Consider the following 17,727-nt stretch of genomic DNA (forward strand, 5'->3'; position numbering starts at 1 on the left):
CATTTCCATAAATATTTACTAATAACCAGGAGAATTTTATAGCATTTCACACAAAACCACACTCTTTTTTTTGGCCCACTTTAAACTATTAATGCTTTTTCTCCCAGATTGCTGACGCTCAGCACCACTGAATAATAAACTAGAGCTCCTGCCCAAGCCAAGAATCTAAGCACCAGCTTGGTACAAATTATTTCCCAAGTGCTTTTTTTCATCCCTACAAAATGAGTTAGGTAGTATGTGTATTATCACAGCTATTTTGCACTTGAGGAAACTGAGGCTCAGAAAGACTTGAACATGGTCCCTCACAAAGTTCTTTGCATCAGTACTACTGATTCTAAATCTGGAACTCTTTCCATTACACCCTGATTACCTGCCCTAGAACACAATAGGTGTCTCCTCTCAATGTGCTTCTCAATCTCATGGTCAACTTTAAATAATAGGCTTGTCTTTATGTTAAAAAAAAAAGTTAACATCAATTTTAAGCTTGACGTTATTTACTCCCTCTTCCCCCATCTCCACCAAAAAAATGGATTTCACAGATCTAGGGAATTCCCAAAGTGGAAATTGCCTTCATAGCTGAGTGTGCAACTTACCTGCAGTTACGGGCTTAACAAGCTGCCTGTGGTGCTGACATGGCCACACTGAGGCAAGACTTCAACCTAAGTGTCTTCCTGACTCAAAGCTTCCTTTCTATTCACTAAGGCATGCTAAGGCAAGGGAATATTTTTTTCAAAATGAAAACTTTCTTTCAAACTACCTTGTTCTATGCAGAGAATCCCTTGTTCTATTCTGACAAAGTCAACCAGTCATTAAGAATCCATTTAGTGTGCACTTCCTACATGCCAAACACTGTGCAGGGATGGATACACTGACTTCAGGTAGCTTTTTCCATTCTAATGTGAGAGATGAGTATAATAACTAGGTACATACAAGACACAGAGTAGAGGCACTGTAGGGATGGGGGACCAACAAAGGTCTCTTCAGAAGGTAATATTTGAGCTGAGACCAAGGGAAGCTGTAGAAGCTGGGAGCGCAAGGTGAGGAGGGAGGGCATTCCAGGAATCAGAGGACAGTCAGTCCAAGGAGTTCATGGGAGGAACAGTAAGAAGGCCAGCACAGCAGGATCCTAAGGGCGCATGCAGGGAACAGTATCAGAAGACGAGAAAGGTGGGAAGGGTCCAGATTGGTAAATGCCAAACACAGGATTTTATATCTGATCCTGGAAGTAACAGGGAGCCAGTGGACTTCACTGGGACCTGGGGGTTACAGTGTCAGGAGCTATGCTTTCAGAAAATCTTTCTGGCAGTTGGATGAAGAATGGCATGGAGTAGAGGGAAAGCTGAGGCAGGGAAAGTCATGGTAACAGTGCAGGGGAGAGGTGCTGAGGGCTTGTGACAGCACAGCCCAGTGAAGGTGACTATGCGAGAGACAGAAAGGTTGAAATGACATGATTTCACAACCCACTGGCCAGAGAGTTCAATAAGCTCCAGGATTGAAAATAGACCAAAAAAATAAAAATTAAAAAAAAAAAAAAAAAAGAAAATAGACCATTAAATTTGGCAATGAAGAGATCAATGATCATTCTGGAGATGGTGGATCAACTGTATGGGGTCAGAAGTGAGATAATAGATGGATTTAGAAGCAAGTGAGAAAACATGAAGGCATCTAGTGTAGCCCCTTCTTCAAAGGGTTTAGTCAAGAAGTACACAAGAAATAACAGACAACGGGGAGTTGGAGATGTGGATAGGAGAGATTGAAAATTAGCGTATGGAGAAGATAGTGGGGCAATCTATGGGAGAAAAGGGGAAAGGATGGAATCTGGGGTGTGCAGGAGGTGTGCCCTGGCAAGAAGATGGGGTAGCTCTTCATCAGGGACAGAAGGAGTAAGGAAGGCATCTGTGTGAAACAAAAGGAGGATGAGAGAAGAGGGAGCACTTATGAATGCTCTCATTTTTTCTGGGGGGGAGGGGAAATAGGAGGAGAGAGGGCGGAAAGATTTGAGAAGGGATAAAAGTTTGGAACAGTGTCACTGAAATGAGTGGAAAAGCAAATTCATCAGGGACATAAGGAAAGACTGCCTTGCTGCAATGAGGGCCCAAGTTAAAAACATATAAATTCATGGGGAAATTTTTTGTTAAAATACAGCATTTTAACTTACCCCTCCTAGTTCCTTGAGGTCCTTTTCCAGTCTTTCAGAGATCACAATAGATGGCAAATCAAGATAAAAGACTTTTCCCCAGAGTGGCTTATATTTAGACTTTTCTGATTTATCATTTTTCACAGTTTTCAAAGATGGTTTACTTTTCTCATTTTTTATTTGGATACCACCTGCTACAAAAAAAGTTTTATAATTAGATTATGTTTTATAGAAAGGTCAATTTTTACATAATTATTTTAATTGAGTTTTAATAAAATTAGAGGAGAACTCTACTTCAACCTCTTACCTTCTGAGAAATAAATGGCTAATCCAGAAGATAACAACCCATGGCATAAAAAAAAAAATTCTGTCAAGTTACATGGTGAGGTTTTCAAGAGAAGTAGGGGCTTGGGTCCTACCACCCTTTCTCTGCCCAGTAACAATTCTCTCTTTGGAGACTCCAGGTGACGGAATTACTACGTTGGGTTCTGGCTTATCAAGAAGTTGTCACTACTCTCCCCCCAGAGTGGAAGGAGAACCAAAGCAATAATGTAATGCCACATCTGTCATATTCCTTGGTGTATGTCACCCAGAAGAGATGGCTGTTTAAGTTTTCTTTGGGGCTAGACTATGCAACCTCCAAACCACATTAAACTAACTAATAAACAAATGGAGACTGTATTTCCATTGCAGTTCAATGGCTATCTTGTGTATTAATTTCACACAAAAAGCGTTATTTAAAAAAATAATCAATAATAATTCAACTTTAGATACTATTTTGAGAACTACTGACAATTAATTTCAATGTGTTTTAAACATAATGCGAAATATATAAAAGACAAAAGTTCTCTTTCAATATAGCAAAATAGTAATTCATTTTCAAGGGTTTTTCTTTTATTATTTTGCTGGTCATATTTCTTATTTTGTGAAGAAATTTCACTGAGGAAGAATTATCAAAACTGTATCAATTACATATATAGAATCATTTTAGAGCTGGAAAAAAGGACCTTAGAGATCATGGAGTTAAAACCCTACGTTTTCAAAAGATTTCCATCTAAAATTGTTAAACAATCCAGAAAATTTGGTTATCCAAAATGATGAAATCCCTAGATTTTAGAAGATGATTTTAAAAAAAATTAGTACTAGTTCATTCAATAGCTTCTAGTCCAATTCAACAAGCATTTCAAGTTCTGCACTAGGCTCTGGGCCTATTTGTGAAGAGTGAGAATAGTTTCCGCTTATGAAGGACATTCTATTGGGAGGAAAGGGAGGAATATAACACACATAGAAAATAATATACACCCTAACTTGAAAAGAGCATTAACAATTCAGAAGAATCAGAAAAGGCTTCTTGTAGACTACAGACAGGGAGGTAAATACAGGCAGAAGGAAAATGGTATGTCACCTACGGAGTAATAACCAAGAGGGATTGGTTTAGCCAGAACACAGAGTATGTGAAGGTAATGTGAAATACAGTAGGAAATGTAGGTTCAAAGCAGATTCTGAAGGACTTTAAAAGGCAATAGGAAGCCACTGAAAGTCCTTAGGCAGAGAGAGGATGATCTAAATCAATAAAAACCTATTAAGCACCCAGAAGGGAGACATGGGAATTTACTGAATGCGAGACTGACATGGTCAGACTTGCACTTTAGGAAAGTCCTTTTGACAGCTGGGTGCAGGATACATTGGATTGAGACTCACTAGGAGCCTATTTCAAGAGAGCAGGCAGAGATCAGGGTCTGAACCAGCATAGTGGTTGTTTCAATGGAGAGAAAGGGACTTGAATGAATCAATGAAAGAAAAAGCACCTACTATAGGCCAATCATTATGCTAAGAGCTGGGACAGATACAAAAAATGAGAAGGTCCCTTCCCTCAAGTTATAATAAATAAAAGGAGAGAATACATATAGAGGAGTGTTTGCAAGACTGGGTATTTTGTCTTGCAAAGCCACTGGGATGGTAAATGGAGTCATGGGGTAACAGACAACACATTCATTTTAGTAGCATTGGCACCAGTTACCAATTTTATTTTATAGATTATATAATGTACTACTGCACTATGACATACATTATAAAACTTAACAAAAATAAACCTTAAAAAAGAATGTGATAAATATGAAATATTTGTTACTAGAGGTAATAGGGAGCCACCAAAATGTACTGAATAAGGAAGTGACATGGTTGAACCTGCCCATTAGAAAAGTTACCTTGGTAGCTATGTGGAAGCTGGAATGGGGAAGGGTGAGACTTGAAACAGGAGGACAATAGGTCAGGCAAGAAGTGATAAGGGCCTGGACTAGGGTGGTGGCTGTGTGAATAGACAGAAGGGGACATTTTCTAAGAACTTTTGTGGAAATAATATCAAAGACTCACTAACCAATTGGCGACAGTGAGGGAAAGGGAGGAATGGACCTAAGGTGGTGAATCTGAATGCCTGGAAGGGTGGTGAGAAAGTTAAAGTTTGGAATAAGGGTAGTTTAGGAGGGAAGACAATGAGTTTTGTTTCGGACATGTTGAGTCTGAGATACTTAACAGACGTTTGGTTAGAAGTCTACAATAGAGAACTGGGGATAAGAGACTAGAGCTCAGGAGAAAGGCTAGGTCTGGATCAGCAGATCTGAATCACCTGTAAAGTCCTGTGAAGACCCAGGTTAGAGCCTGGAGGAGGGCTGCTCAGGGAAGGGCAGAGATGATGGATGACCCAACAAAGTCAGACAAGAAGGAGAGACACAACAGAGATGATAAGATCCAAGAGGGGGTTGGTGACAGTCTCAAAAGCTGCACAAGAGAAAGGATGAAGACTTAAGAAAAGTTATCAGATTTAGCAAGAGATGAGGCTGGAAGTTAGAATTAAGGGGTTGAGAAGCAAAGAAAGTCGAGACAAAGACTACAAACAGCTTTTTAAAAAGAGTTTGGCTATGTGTAAGGTGAACAGTTCTTAAGGATGAAGAAATGAGCATGTTTGTCAGTAGTAGGGAAGGAGCAAGAAAAATAGAGCCTGAAGACAGAGGAAGGGGCTTCGAGAAGAGGAAAGCTGCAGGGGTCCAATGTGCATATTCAGGAGCTCTAGCCTGAAATATAGTGTCATGATGCAAAGGCAAGGAAAGGAGAAGTTGGCCTATTGACCTGACTCAAGCCAAGCTGATGTGCTAGAATGATTTCACCCCCACTGTGGGAGGTGTCAAAAGGAATCAAATCATAGCAGAGCTCTAAGCAGGGTCCCACTCCACCCCGGAGAGCCATAGGTACAGCTCCCACACCCACCTCTGCTTCCTGCTCCTTAGGGGAGTCTCAAGCACTTTCTTGAGGACCCTCCCAAGTAGGAGGGTAAGGGAGGGTGGGGTGGGTTCTGGCTACTAGTCCTAATGCTAACAGAAGGCTCCTCTCAGCAATAATTCAAGTGCCACTGTTCCAGGGCTTCATGGGTCCCCCAGCTCGGGTAGTCCAAAATTCCCTTCACTATATCAACTGGCACATGCAAGTCAGTGACACTTGGCTAGAAGCAGTTACTCAGAAGTAATTTACTTTGCAAACTTACATTGTCCTCTGCCCTTAACTTCCTTGTAACCTATTTACAGCCAGTGGCAGTAGTCTCCAAAATAAGGTGTCATTAACCCAACCTATTCCAAAGGTTGTATGATCAACCAAAAAGAGACTGAGAAGATGGTTTGCATGGAACCTTTACAGAGCAATCCTGGCGGCTGGTTTCCAACATGACCACACCCATACTTAATTAGAGGTCACAATCATTTGGGATATTACTAAGACGTAAATTGCCTTTTTCATTCTCATTTTCTCATGAGTGTAGAGTTTTCCAGAAGTTACCTGGCCTATGAATTAAGATTCAGCTTCAGACATGAAGACTGACTCTGCAGAACTGTATTTTTGCCTTATAAAATGCATGCCTCTTCAGGTGTGACTACACAACATTTTATTTGCATTAATTCAGCATCAGCATCAATTCACCTTAGAACTTTTATGTGAATTTGTTGCCCAGTCATTGTCAGTCATGTCTGACTCTTTGTGATCCCATTTGGGGTTTTGTTGGAAAAGATAATGGAGTGCTCTGCCATTCCCTTCTCCAGAATCACACAGTTATTAAGTTTCTGAGGCTGGAATTCAGCTCAGGAAGTGAGTCTTCATGACTCCAGTGGCCCAGATTCTATCCACAGCACCACCAAGACTGTAATCTCCTTGAGGGCAAGGAATGTCTTTTTGACTCTTTTTGTCCTGGCATATTTTAGGAGATTAATGTTTTAGGACTGTGGTTGATTGCACCTTGGCTTCTAGGAATTACTATCTTCCTCCAAGGCTCACCTTTAAGTAATCATTCCCTCTTTACAAAGGCTTCCTTAGTCCCCCAAACAGAGAGTGCTTTCCTAAACAAATTCACTCTTACAAAAATTTTGTATATGCCTTGTATATACATACTTCTGTATATGATAGACTGTAAGCCCCCCAAGGTCAAGGACTCTCATTTTTGCATCTCCAGCATTTGATGGGGAGAGGGAAAGGGACATTTGCTAAGAGATATTGTGAAAATGCTTGGCAACAAGCATGAGTGTTACTGAAATACCTGAAGGGCTCACTGATGGTGGGTCAAACTGCTGGCACCTTACAACACACTGAGGCAGAGTGCCAACCTGTCCTAGTCATCACTGTTCATCACCAGTATTAAATAAAACACCAATTTCATTTGAGAATGTCCTTAACTAAGCAATAACAATGATCAATTTCTGAAATCCTGACTCAGCACTTTTTGACATTTTCCATGGAGCATTCTGCTGACTAATCAGTAAAAAGGGGATCTCTGGGAGAGATCTTTTGGGATAGAGCTGAACTAGTTGCTTTTCTTCACTGAATGCCATTTTCACTTGAAAGACTAATAACTATGCTCGGACTTGGGTATTCCAAAGATGTTTTCTTAAAAAGGAATGAAAATGAGCCTGTCACTTCAAGAGAAACAACTGACAGTATTTGTGGTCAATGACAAAAGTGTGAGCTTTCAAGCAAATAAGAATTTTGCACAACTTGGCATCATGAGCCCAAGGTTCCCAACACCTAAACAAGATCAGTGGTTTTATCATGGTGATGTCATTTTGTTCCTCTTCAAGAAGGAAGGACAATTACCACGACCACTACCACCATTAAGATATTAACAGATGTGATTTTTAAAAATGTCATATAGTAAAATGTTCCAACATTTGGAACATCGGCATAACTCGGGTAGAAGATTCATTCAAAGTGCAAGACAGACAAATGGGTTTGATGTAACATAGTGTTAAAAGTTCATTGATATGGCTTCAGATTCTACATCGCAAGTAAACTTTTAAGAAATTACCACTTATTTTTGTTGCAGTTATCCAAGTATCCACAGTGATCTGAAAAGGTCTTTATTAAAAAACTTCTCTTTTCCAACCACTTATCTGTGTGAGACTGGATTTTGTTCATCCACTTTAACCAAAATAATATTTTGCAACAGAATGAATGCAGAAGCAAATATGAGAACATAGCCCTTTTCTATTAAGCCAGACATTAGAAAGATTTGCAAAAATGTAGAAATGGCAATATTCTTATTTTTTTGTTCTGGAAAATATGAATTATTTTTCGTAAAGCAATGTTATTTATATTAATATTTAATGGACTTCTAATTTTAAAATGAACTGATAACTTTTAAAAAGCCTTAATTTCTAGGATGGGACATACTGATTGATGTATTCAATATAAACAAAGTTCTTTAGGCTTCTCAATAAAGGGATCCTGAGACTGAAACTTGAAGAACTACTGAACGAAAATGAGTGACACCTTGTAAGGCCAGCTGCCTGAAGGGCTTGGTTTTTAGCAGGCCTACCTTTCTTTCCCACATATCACCCACCCCAGGTGGACCTTCAGCCGAAACGTCCTCCAAGCATACAGAATCATCTCCAATGCCCTCCAAATTCTGCACTGCTCACTGTTCAAAATTCAGCTCTGACTTTATGTGTTGAATGCACTTTTGTAGAAAACTAACCAATCATTACAATACTGTATGTAGAGGAAAATGTATTATTGACACTGTATAATTTTCTTATTGATCCAATTTACAATTAATTGATTTTGTCCTGTAACTGCTTAAGTCATGGTTCCGTCTCTGCACTCAATTCAGAATTCAGCTGGCCTGTAATGGGTTTTGTTTCAAAAACCAGTTCTCTTGCAAATCATTCTTCCATTTTTGCTTACCTTGGAGGAATGAGGCTAGCCTTAAAGGGTTGAGCCTAATATCTTTCCAACAAACCAAGCCATCCTGCAGTTGGACTCAAACAACAAACATTTCTTACTCATAAGATTGGAGAGGGATTCTTGTTAGTAACCATTCCCAACTTCCAACCAATCAGTTTCCCGTGCCTCAGCTACATAACCAGTCAAGTTGCCTTCAAAATCATGAAGTCACCTCCTTCATTCTGTGCTCCCAAGACCTATAAAAGAGCTCTCCTTTTGCCCAGGGTGTTTGGTTGGAGGCCACCGTCCCTTTTAGTGGCAGGGACCAGGCCCCTGTTAATAATAAAATGCTATTTTGCTTAGAAACGCCTCATTTTACCATTTCGTTAAACTTTGCTAGAGACAAGTCCCAAACAATTGATTTACAAATGAACTTTTGGAACGCAAGGCCAAAGCAAACTAGAAACTAGTTGAACAGTTCATTTTGAAGACCATCAGCTTTTCACCAGCTTCACTGAGAACTGAACCCTAAGAAGGAAACCAATTACTCCTAATAAATGAAGGTTCTCTGGAAGCCACGAAAGCTTCCAGCATTGTGTGTGCCCCCTCTCAGAGCCCCCCCCCCCCTCCTTCAGCAATCTCTTCCTGGTTCATTCACTCATAGCCCTACTCAGACCTGGGGGCAGTGATCCCCAGGCTCCCCACTTCCTGAAGGAATTCAACACTGGCTTCATCTTCCTCTCCATTCCAATACCTATGCTCACATCCAGAAATGTCAGCAGACATGTCAATGGCCTCTTCTAGGAAACCCTGGTCTCCTAGCTCCTCAGCCTCTTTAATTCCTATGAAACAAAGCCTCACTTTACTGGGCTAAGAACAGGGATGGTTATGCCTTAGGTTTCATAATCATCCATAACCGTGACCTTCATGGTCCTGAACTCTGAACATTTCTAAACCAATTCTTTACCTTCACCACAATCTCCAGTCTATCTTCTCCTATTCTCTGTTGTCCTGTATTACTGCAGCTCTGTCATCATTTTCTCCCTCAAAGACTTGATGCCATAGGTGACCAGTTCAACTATACACTAGTTTAGGTAGGTAGGTGCTATAATGGATTATGTTGGATTTGAAGTCAGGATAAAATGAGTTTAAATTCTGTCTCAGACATTTTACTGGCTGTATGATCCTCAACTTATCACTTAACCTCTCTGAGCCTCAGTTTTCTGATATGAAAAATGAGGCGCAATACTGTCTTATATTCTAAGGCTTCACAAGATTATAAAGGTCTAACAAGATAACATAGGTAAAGTGCTTTGCAAACTTAAAGCACTATATAAATGATAGCTCTGACACTGTACCCTTGAATCCTCTGCTCTGCGGTCAAAATCCAACCCTGAATTACTCTGTGCCCTCTCAGGCTGCTGCTGGACAAAACCTCTATTTGGATAAGCAAAACCTGCGATTGACAGGATATGGGGTAGTGAGGGAGAGGGAAGACTATAGTGATTAGTACAGTAGTGGCCTTACAAAAATAAAGAAGTTTGAGGAGGGGTGGGACCTGGCAGAAGCATAATGAATTTTCTTTTGCACAGACTGATTTCAGGATGCTGATGGGACAACTAGGTGGCACAGAGGATAGAGTGCCAAGTCTGGAGTCAGGAAGACATGAGTTCAAATGCAACATTAGATATCCTCTAGCTGTGTGACCCTGGGCAAGTCACTTAACCCTGATTGCTTCAGTTCCTCATCTGTAAATGAGCCAGAGAATGAAACTGCAAACTATTCCAGCAACTCTGCCAAGAAAACCTCAAATGGGGTCACAAAGGGTGGGACCGACTGAACAAGGGACCTCCAGGTAAAGATGCCCAGTAAGCTGATTTAAATATAAACTCTGTAGCCTTCCACAGCCTGGATCCAACCCATCTTTCCAGACGCACTGTACCTTCGTCAACCTCCATCACTCATCTTAAATCCAGCCCAACTGGTCTCCTGGAGAAGGCCAATTTCTGTACCTTTCCACTACAAGTCTGTCCCACAGGTTGGAATGCACTCCCCTTTGCCTTAAGGAATTTCTCTCTTCCTTCAAAATGCACTTCACATTCCAAGTAAAACCCTTCCTCACCACCTCAGCTGCCAAAGCCCTACTTCTCAAACTATCTAGTATTTAACTACTTTGTACTTTATTCTCCTTATATTCATTCTGCACAGATTTACATATGTTCTCCTTTTCTTCCCTATCCGAAGGTACGTTCCTCTCCAGTGGGGCTTGTTTCATTCATCCTATTTCTATTTCCAGATCCTAGCACAGGGATCCACGATTAAATACTTGTTGACCGATTCAATCTCCACAAATGTATTCCTTTTTTCCCTTTTCTCCATGTATCCCTGCAGCCACTCTCTTAAGGTCTGGCCCTCCTTACTTCTCATTTAGACTACTGACAATAGGCTTTCCCACAGGCCTCCCTGCCTCACACACAGAGCTGTCAAATGCTACTCCCAAGACACAGGTCAGACCACCTTCCCCACTCTACCACTATTTTCAAACAGCTTCAGTGGCTACTGAGCCTTGGATAACACAGAAATTCCTAAAGCGAGTATTTGAAGCCTTCCACCATCTGACTCCCATCTGTCTTTTCAACCCTGATTCAAACTGGTCTGCCCTGTCTACATTGGCTTCCTCTGTGCCTTTCTCCCAGGTCTAGACAGGTCGGTCTCCTTCAAAGGGACCTTCTAGCTTCCTTCAAAGTTTAGGGCAGGTGCTACCTCCTAATGGAAGCCTTTCCTGATTGCCCATTAACTGATTGCACCACTTGTGGTCGTTGTTCAGTCGAGTCTTTGTGATCCCATTTGAGATATTCTTGGCAAAAATAATGTAATGGCTTACCATTTTTTCCTCCAGCTCATATGACAGATGAGGAACAGGGTGAAGTGACTTATCCAGAGTCACCCAGCTATTAAGTGTCTGAGGCCAGATTTGAGCTCAGGAAGAGGAGTCTTCCCGATTCCAAGCCCAGAATTCTATCCAGTTCACCACCTGAAAGTCTTGGAGTACTGTGTCTCTTCAAACTACATTAATTATCCATGTAACTCTTAGCATGCTACCATCCCTCTTTCCCTTTAGGCTCCCGGAGGGCAGGGCAGGTTCAGTTTTTATCCTAGTTCCCTCAGGGCCTGGAAAGAACGCTCGATAGCGGCAGGTAGGGAAGAAAGGTTAATTTAATCAGACTGTGGGTAGGAGACGCTGCAGCAGCGCTAAGGGGAGCAGCAGGCACCCCGGACACCAACTTTCCTTGGACATCTAGGGAACTCAGCTCAGCAAGTTGTCTCGCAGAGATGTTACACGCCGGCGAGGACTCACACGGAGAGGGCTTTCCATCTTAGTCCCAGAAGGTGTGAGCTCCTCCCTGCTTGGTGTCAGCCCGGTGAGGGAGGAGAGGAGAGCCGAGCCCAGAAGCAGGAGGCTGCCCCACCAGGACCCGGGCCTGCCCCTAGCTCCTCCACTGTAAAAATGGGGCTAACCACGCCACCGCCCTCCCAGGGTGGTCTGGAGCACTCGTAAAGAGTAGGTGCTGGACAAATGCCCACGACGGCCTCCCTTTGAGGCAGGGGCCACATGAAGACCGCTCCTGCGGGCCGGGGAGCCCCCTGGGCAGGCGGTGCCCGGCGGGGCGGGGGCTGGGCAGCTGCGGCTCAGGGCGGAGGGCGCCCTCCTTCGGAGGGGTCGGCCAGCCAAAGCTGGAGGGGCTCGGACCCGGGGCTCTCATTTCCGATCAAGTGTCGCCCTTCTAAACCCAGGGCCCTCCTAGTGTAGACCGTCCCTACCGGGGTCTCCTCCGCGCTACGAGGCCCGGGCTCGGGGCAGGCCCGGTCCAGCGCTTACTAATTTGTGCCCTCGGGCACCGAGACCCTTGGCTTCCTCCGAAGTCGGGGGAAGAAGACTTTTGGGGGCGGCCCTCCGGGGCGCAGCAAATACAAACCCCTTCCTTCTCCCTTTCTCACGTCACCGAGCGGGGCCCGGGACCCCGGCGAGCCTCTTCGCACCTCTCCGGGGAGAGCACGAGGAGCCCCGAGGCCCGCGGCGCAGATGCCCTGGCGAACGGGGGAGCGGAGGGGGCCCGGCTCCGAGGGGCCCGGAGGTGGGGCGCCCCGTGGGGCGGAAGGGGCCCGCGGCGAGGAGCCACTTTTCCAGAAGGAAGCGGGCATTCTGGGGGAGAGGGGAGAAAAGGTCCAGAGGGGAAACGTACCCGGGTGATGGCCTTTGCTGCGGATCCTCATGGTGCCGGCTTTCATGGCCGCCGCGCCGCGGTCCACATGCTGGGGCCGGCTCCCGCGGGGCCCGCCGCTGCTCTAGCCGGGCCGCCTGCCGGGGCGGGAAGGGAGCGGGCCGAGTCGGCCGCCTCCGTTTCCGGGGCAGGCTGGGGGGCGGGGGGAGGGGCGAGTGTGCGCGAGAGCGGGGAGTGGGAGGGAGAAGAGAAGGGGAAGGAAAGGGCGGGACCACGGAGGCCGCGGGCGGTTGAAGATTTGAAAACCTGTCAGTCATAAGAGCGGCGATCTCGCGCCGACCCTCCGCAGCCCCGCCTCTCCCGCTTGGGCCTAGTCCCTAGCTTTTCCTCGATCTTGCGCCCCGCCCCCTCAGCGTTGATGCCCCGCCCCCTTTCTCTTGCCTTCGTGGCGCCGCCCCACGCTTCCGGGCCTGGTCTCCTGCGCCGGTCTCCGGGTTGCGTAGCCCCGCCCCCTCGGATTGGCCTCGCCTCTCGCCCCGCCCCCTCCCCTCACCGGCAGTCCGGCTCTTGCCTGCGCTGCGGCTCTACCCCGACGAGGCCGCCGCCGCTGTGGGTCGCAGTCTCACGGAGAGATTGGATGCGGTTAGCGCTGGCTGTCGGCCTCCCCAACCCCCTGAACCCTTCCCGCCTCCGAGGGCTGCCCGGGGCGGTCAGTGAGCCCGGAATTGTCCGGCCCCTAAGGTGAGTACCCGCGCGCCGGACCAGACAGGGCCGGCTTAGGGGAAGGCAGGGGCTTTGGGGGCGTGAGCCGGTCGTGCGGACCGGGCCGGACCGTGGTGTGGGTCTAAGGCTGCGGCCTGGAGGGAGGCGAATCTGGCGCGGGAGACGCCGGACTGCCTGAGTGCCTCCGGGCCCTGGGGTGTCCCCAAGGCCCGGCGTTCAGCGCCGTAATGATGACTCCTTAAAGTTGGTCCACCCTCCCCCAGTTTTTTTATGCCTTCTGGGGCGCCCCTCCCCAGCCCGCCTCTAGGACCGTGTGGCTTTTTACCCGACACCCCTCCCCCTGACAGATAACGTCATCGAGACTTGGGGGGTAGGAAGGGGGAGGTCAGGAAGGGCCCCCCCACCGCCGCCGCACCACCTCTGTCTGCGTCCGAGCTGGGCTTTGGACCCGGGTCCGACGACCGCGAGCCCGGCGCCGCCCCTCCCCAAGTCCGGGATGTACCCCGGTCACCCCCCGTCCGGGTCCCGAATTCCAGTTCCGGCCCTCGAGGTGACCGCCTGGGTCTCTTCTAGCCCGAGATCGGAGGCGCGCTGCGCACAGTCCGAGGCTGGAGCCTGGGGATCCCTGGGGGTCTGGGGCGAGGAGACGGAGAAAGAAGGGGCGGCCCCGGATCCCCGAGGACCGAGGGGCAGGGTCAGGAACCCCCCGCTGCCCCGAGCTCTCCTCGCCCCCCCGCGGCGCTGCTCCGGCGCTGTGATGGATGCTTGGCGTCGTGGGGCGCCTGAGTGGGATCTGCTGTCACCTCGTTTTATGGGCAGCGTTGTGGAGGCTTTGAAAGGCGGGACCGCCCGGGACTTTGCTCGGGTCCAGGAGCCTTTATTGCTGATCTGCGGCCTGCCCCCTGAGGCCACGGTCCCTTTCAAATTGTAATTATTATCCTTATCCCCATTATATTACAAAAACCGTGGGTTATAGGGGAGAATGGTGCAGCGGATGGAGACCGGGTTTGCAGCTCCAAACCCTGTGGATTCAAGTGACCCTGAGCAAAAGTCCCTTAAACTGTCAGTGCTGCAAGTAACTCTAAAGTCAAAAAAGTTTCAGATCTGCGTAGAAGGAGCTTAGACAAAGGAAGCTCACTGTATGGAAAATTATATATTTCAGACCAAAAAGTAACAGTAGCTTCCATTTATAAGACAAAGGTACAGGCCCTAATCATTTCATCCCTGGACTGTTGCAGCAGCTTTCGGAGAGTCAGGAAGAGTCCAGGTTGGCCTGAGACACAGACTAGTTGTGTGGCCTTGGACAAATTGATTAACATCTTTTCTGTAAAAATGGGATTTAGAATAGCAGCTGTCTCCCAGAGTTGTGAGGATTAAACACTTAGTAGGTACTTAACAAATCCTTCCTTCCTTTCTCCCGCCTTTCCTTTCCTCTTCCTTCCTTCTTTCCTCCCTTTCTTCCTTTCCATGTTACCTATTATTTCTAAGATCAAATATAAAAACCAGTTTGGCTTTTAAAATACTCTTATTACCTGGTTCTTTCTAACAGTGAGTGTGTTTGAAGGCTGTCCCATGTGCCTGGAACTCTTTGCCTCCTTATTTCTCTAAGTTCTTTCAGGTCTCAACTAAATTCCCACCGGCAAAGAACTTTTCCTAATCTTCCCTAATGGGTTAGACTATTCCCAATTAATTTTAATTTATTTATATAATAAATGTATATTCTTCATCTGATTTGATCCCCAACACTGAGGTAGGTAATGCAAGTATTATTATACTACCTTTTACATAAAAGGAAAATGAGTCTCAGATATTATACAACATCCCAAACTCCTGAAGTACAAATTTTGTGCTTTTTTTCTCCAGTTAGACTGTGTTGTTGTTGTCACTCAGTCATGTCTGGCCTGGTGGACCATAGCATGCCAGGCGCCTTTCCACTGGGATTTCTTGGCAAAGATACTAGAGTACTTTGCCATTTCTTTCTCCAGCAGATCACTGTAAAAGCAAGGACCCTGACATACACAAGAAGGCCTGCTATCACAGGTTCCTTCAGCTACTTTTCTAAAAGGAAAGGCAACCTTCGAGGGATCAACAGTCACTTTAATCAAGCACATACATATCATTCATTTAGTTCAGGGGAAAAAGCACCCTGAACTTCAGAGAAAATACAGAGAAATAAAGATGAACGGAGAGTGCTTCCAGCTACCTGACATAAGCAATACATACATTGTAGATCAACAGACAGATCCAACTGTCTGACCATTACATAGGAGAAGCATCAACATCTGGGTTTTCAAAGCCAGGGGGCCTCCTTAGCTGCTGCCCAGAGTCTCCCCTGGCCAAACAAACACTTCCAATGTGTAAGCCCCAAAGTAAAACCTCACCTCAGAGTACTTGTACATTTTTCAGAGCCAGAGGGCATCACAACCCTTGGGAACCAGTTAATGGGTGAGGAAAATCTCATTAAGAAGAAGAATTATATTAACAATAAGCAAAAATGAGTTATCAATACAGTCACCTTTTATCAAAACTCTCCACTATGACCTTCCTGGGTCACCATGCATGGCATAGCTTATAGTTTCATTAAGCCCCTCTGCCACAACAAGGCAGTGATCAGGAGGGGATTGGACTATGTTATTTCTATGTAACTAAAAAGACAATAAAAAATATTTATGCATACCCTGGCCTGAGTGATAGGCTAAAGTTATATTATTTCCACGAACATGGAGAGGATAAACATACCCTTTTCTTTTAGACACGCCCTATGCTGCACTGAGGATGATAAAATGTGCTTAATTAGATAGTGGCAACTTGGTAATGACTCTGTGGCTGACAGTCCTCTTAGCTACACTTGCTAAACAATCTAATATATAAAGAATGAAGAAAATTGGGGTACACTTCAGAATTTGTTGTAAAAGTTTCATTAAAGCGAGATGAGGATTTGAAGTAGAAACCTAAGAAACAGGCAAAGAGAAGGAGTTGTTTTCAGGGTTGGAGTGCCATCCTTGGCTTTGAAACTCCTAGCTGTATGATCACAGGCAAGTTATTTAACACCTTTGAGATTCAGTTTCCTTATTTGTAAAATGGAGATTACAATACTTGCACAAGCTATATCACAAGATTGTTGTGAAGAAAGCACTTGTAAATGTTCAAGGAGGACACCTAGATAGTAAAAGTGGATAGAACTTCAGGCCTGGAGTTGGGAAGATCAGAGTTCACATGTGGCCTCAGAAACTTATTAGCTGTGTGCCATAGAGAAGGTCACTTAACCTTCTTTGCCTCAGTTTCCTCATTTGTCAAATGAGCTGGAGAAGGCAATGACAAATCACCCCAGTATCCTCCAAGAAACCCCAAATAGCATCACAAAGAGTCAGACACTGAAGTAACTGAACTACAGCAGGTAAAGGTGGGGATCCATTGCATCAGTGATCCCACTTAAGTGTAATTATCTTCACTAAGTAAGAATTGTTAAAGATTTTACTAGGTGGAGAGAAGTCCTTAATCAATTTAAAAGCCCTTGAATTCTCTTGGGTTGATGTTGGATAAGAAATAGATTTGAATTGGTTGAGGACTGATCAAACCCTGTAGGGCTTATATAAATTCTGTGAGCCAATTTGGAATAGAATATTTGAATATCTGCCAGCATAAAGTTGTCAGCTAGATGACTCAGTGGATACAGCACTGGACCTGGAGTCAGGAAGACCTAGGTTCAAATCCAACTTCAGACACTTACTGTGTGATCTTGACAAGTCACTTAACCTCTGTTTGCCTTAATCCACTGGCGAAGGAAATAGTAAACCACTCCAGTACCTTTGTCAAGAAAACCCCATGGACAGTATGATCTGTGGGGTCTCGAATAGTTAGGCACAACGGCATAGCAACAGCATAAAGTAAGCCTCTAGTCAAACCTGTGAGGAAGATCTTTCGAGCTGGAAGGGAGGGGGTGTAACAGCAAGTACCTGACATACGCAGGAGGGCCTGCTGTACAGGTTCATAGATCTGCTTTTCTAAAAGGAAAGTAACTTTTGAAGGGTCAACCATCTACTTTAATCAAGCACATATATCATTCACTTAGTTCAGGGGAAAAAGTCAGCACCCTGAACTTCAGAGAAAATACAAAGAGAGAAATAAAGATCAACCTACAGCCAGGGCTTCCAGCTGTTTGATGATAAGCAATACATACATCACAGATCAACAGACAGATCCGGCTGTCTGACCATACATAATTACCAGAGAGAGAAACATCAACATCTGGGTTTTAAGGGTGGGTGGGGGGTGCCCTTTAGTAGCTAGCCAGAGTCTCATCTGGCCAAACACTTCCAGTGAGTAAGCCCCCAAAGCAAAACCTCACCTCAGAGTATTTTTACACTTTTCACAGCTGGAAGGCAAAACTCTCTGACCCAGGGCCTCTATAGAAATTAGCAAAAGGGACTTGAGGCCTATTAATGG

General features: G+C 45.1%; 2 protein-coding genes across 8 annotated transcripts in view; one reads left to right on the forward strand and one right to left on the reverse strand.

Moving 5' to 3' along the window:
* The window catches only part of DBF4 (DBF4-CDC7 kinase regulatory subunit), a 35,778-nt gene extending 22,953 nt beyond the window's left edge, over positions 1–12,825 (reverse strand). For 2 of the 5 annotated variants that reach the window (XM_072651595.1, XM_072651593.1), the window contains exons 1-2: positions 12,580–12,825; positions 2,159–2,331 (exon numbers count right to left, since the gene is read on the reverse strand). In XM_072651595.1, the coding sequence (XP_072507696.1) occupies positions 2,159–2,331; positions 12,580–12,625 (219 nt within the window). In that variant the 5' untranslated portion in view covers positions 12,626–12,825. The remainder of the gene's footprint in view (positions 1–2,158; positions 2,332–12,579) is intronic. The other 3 variants (XM_072651597.1, XM_072651596.1, XM_072651594.1) reach the window with 2 other exon arrangements.
* Positions 12,826–12,961: 136 nt separating this feature from the next.
* The window catches only part of SLC25A40 (solute carrier family 25 member 40), a 43,271-nt gene continuing 38,505 nt past the window's right edge, over positions 12,962–17,727 (forward strand). Inside the window, exon 1 of one of the 3 annotated variants that reach the window (XM_072651604.1) lies at positions 12,962–13,285. In XM_072651604.1, the coding sequence (XP_072507705.1) occupies positions 12,977–13,285 (309 nt within the window). In that variant the 5' untranslated portion in view covers positions 12,962–12,976. Of the gene's footprint in view, positions 13,300–17,727 lie in introns of all 3 variants that reach the window. The other 2 variants (XM_072651601.1, XM_072651603.1) reach the window with 2 other exon arrangements.

The sequence above is a fragment of the Notamacropus eugenii genome, chromosome 3 (genome assembly GCF_028372415.1).
Source record: "Notamacropus eugenii isolate mMacEug1 chromosome 3, mMacEug1.pri_v2, whole genome shotgun sequence".
NCBI classification, from domain to species: Eukaryota; Metazoa; Chordata; class Mammalia; order Diprotodontia; family Macropodidae; genus Notamacropus; species Notamacropus eugenii.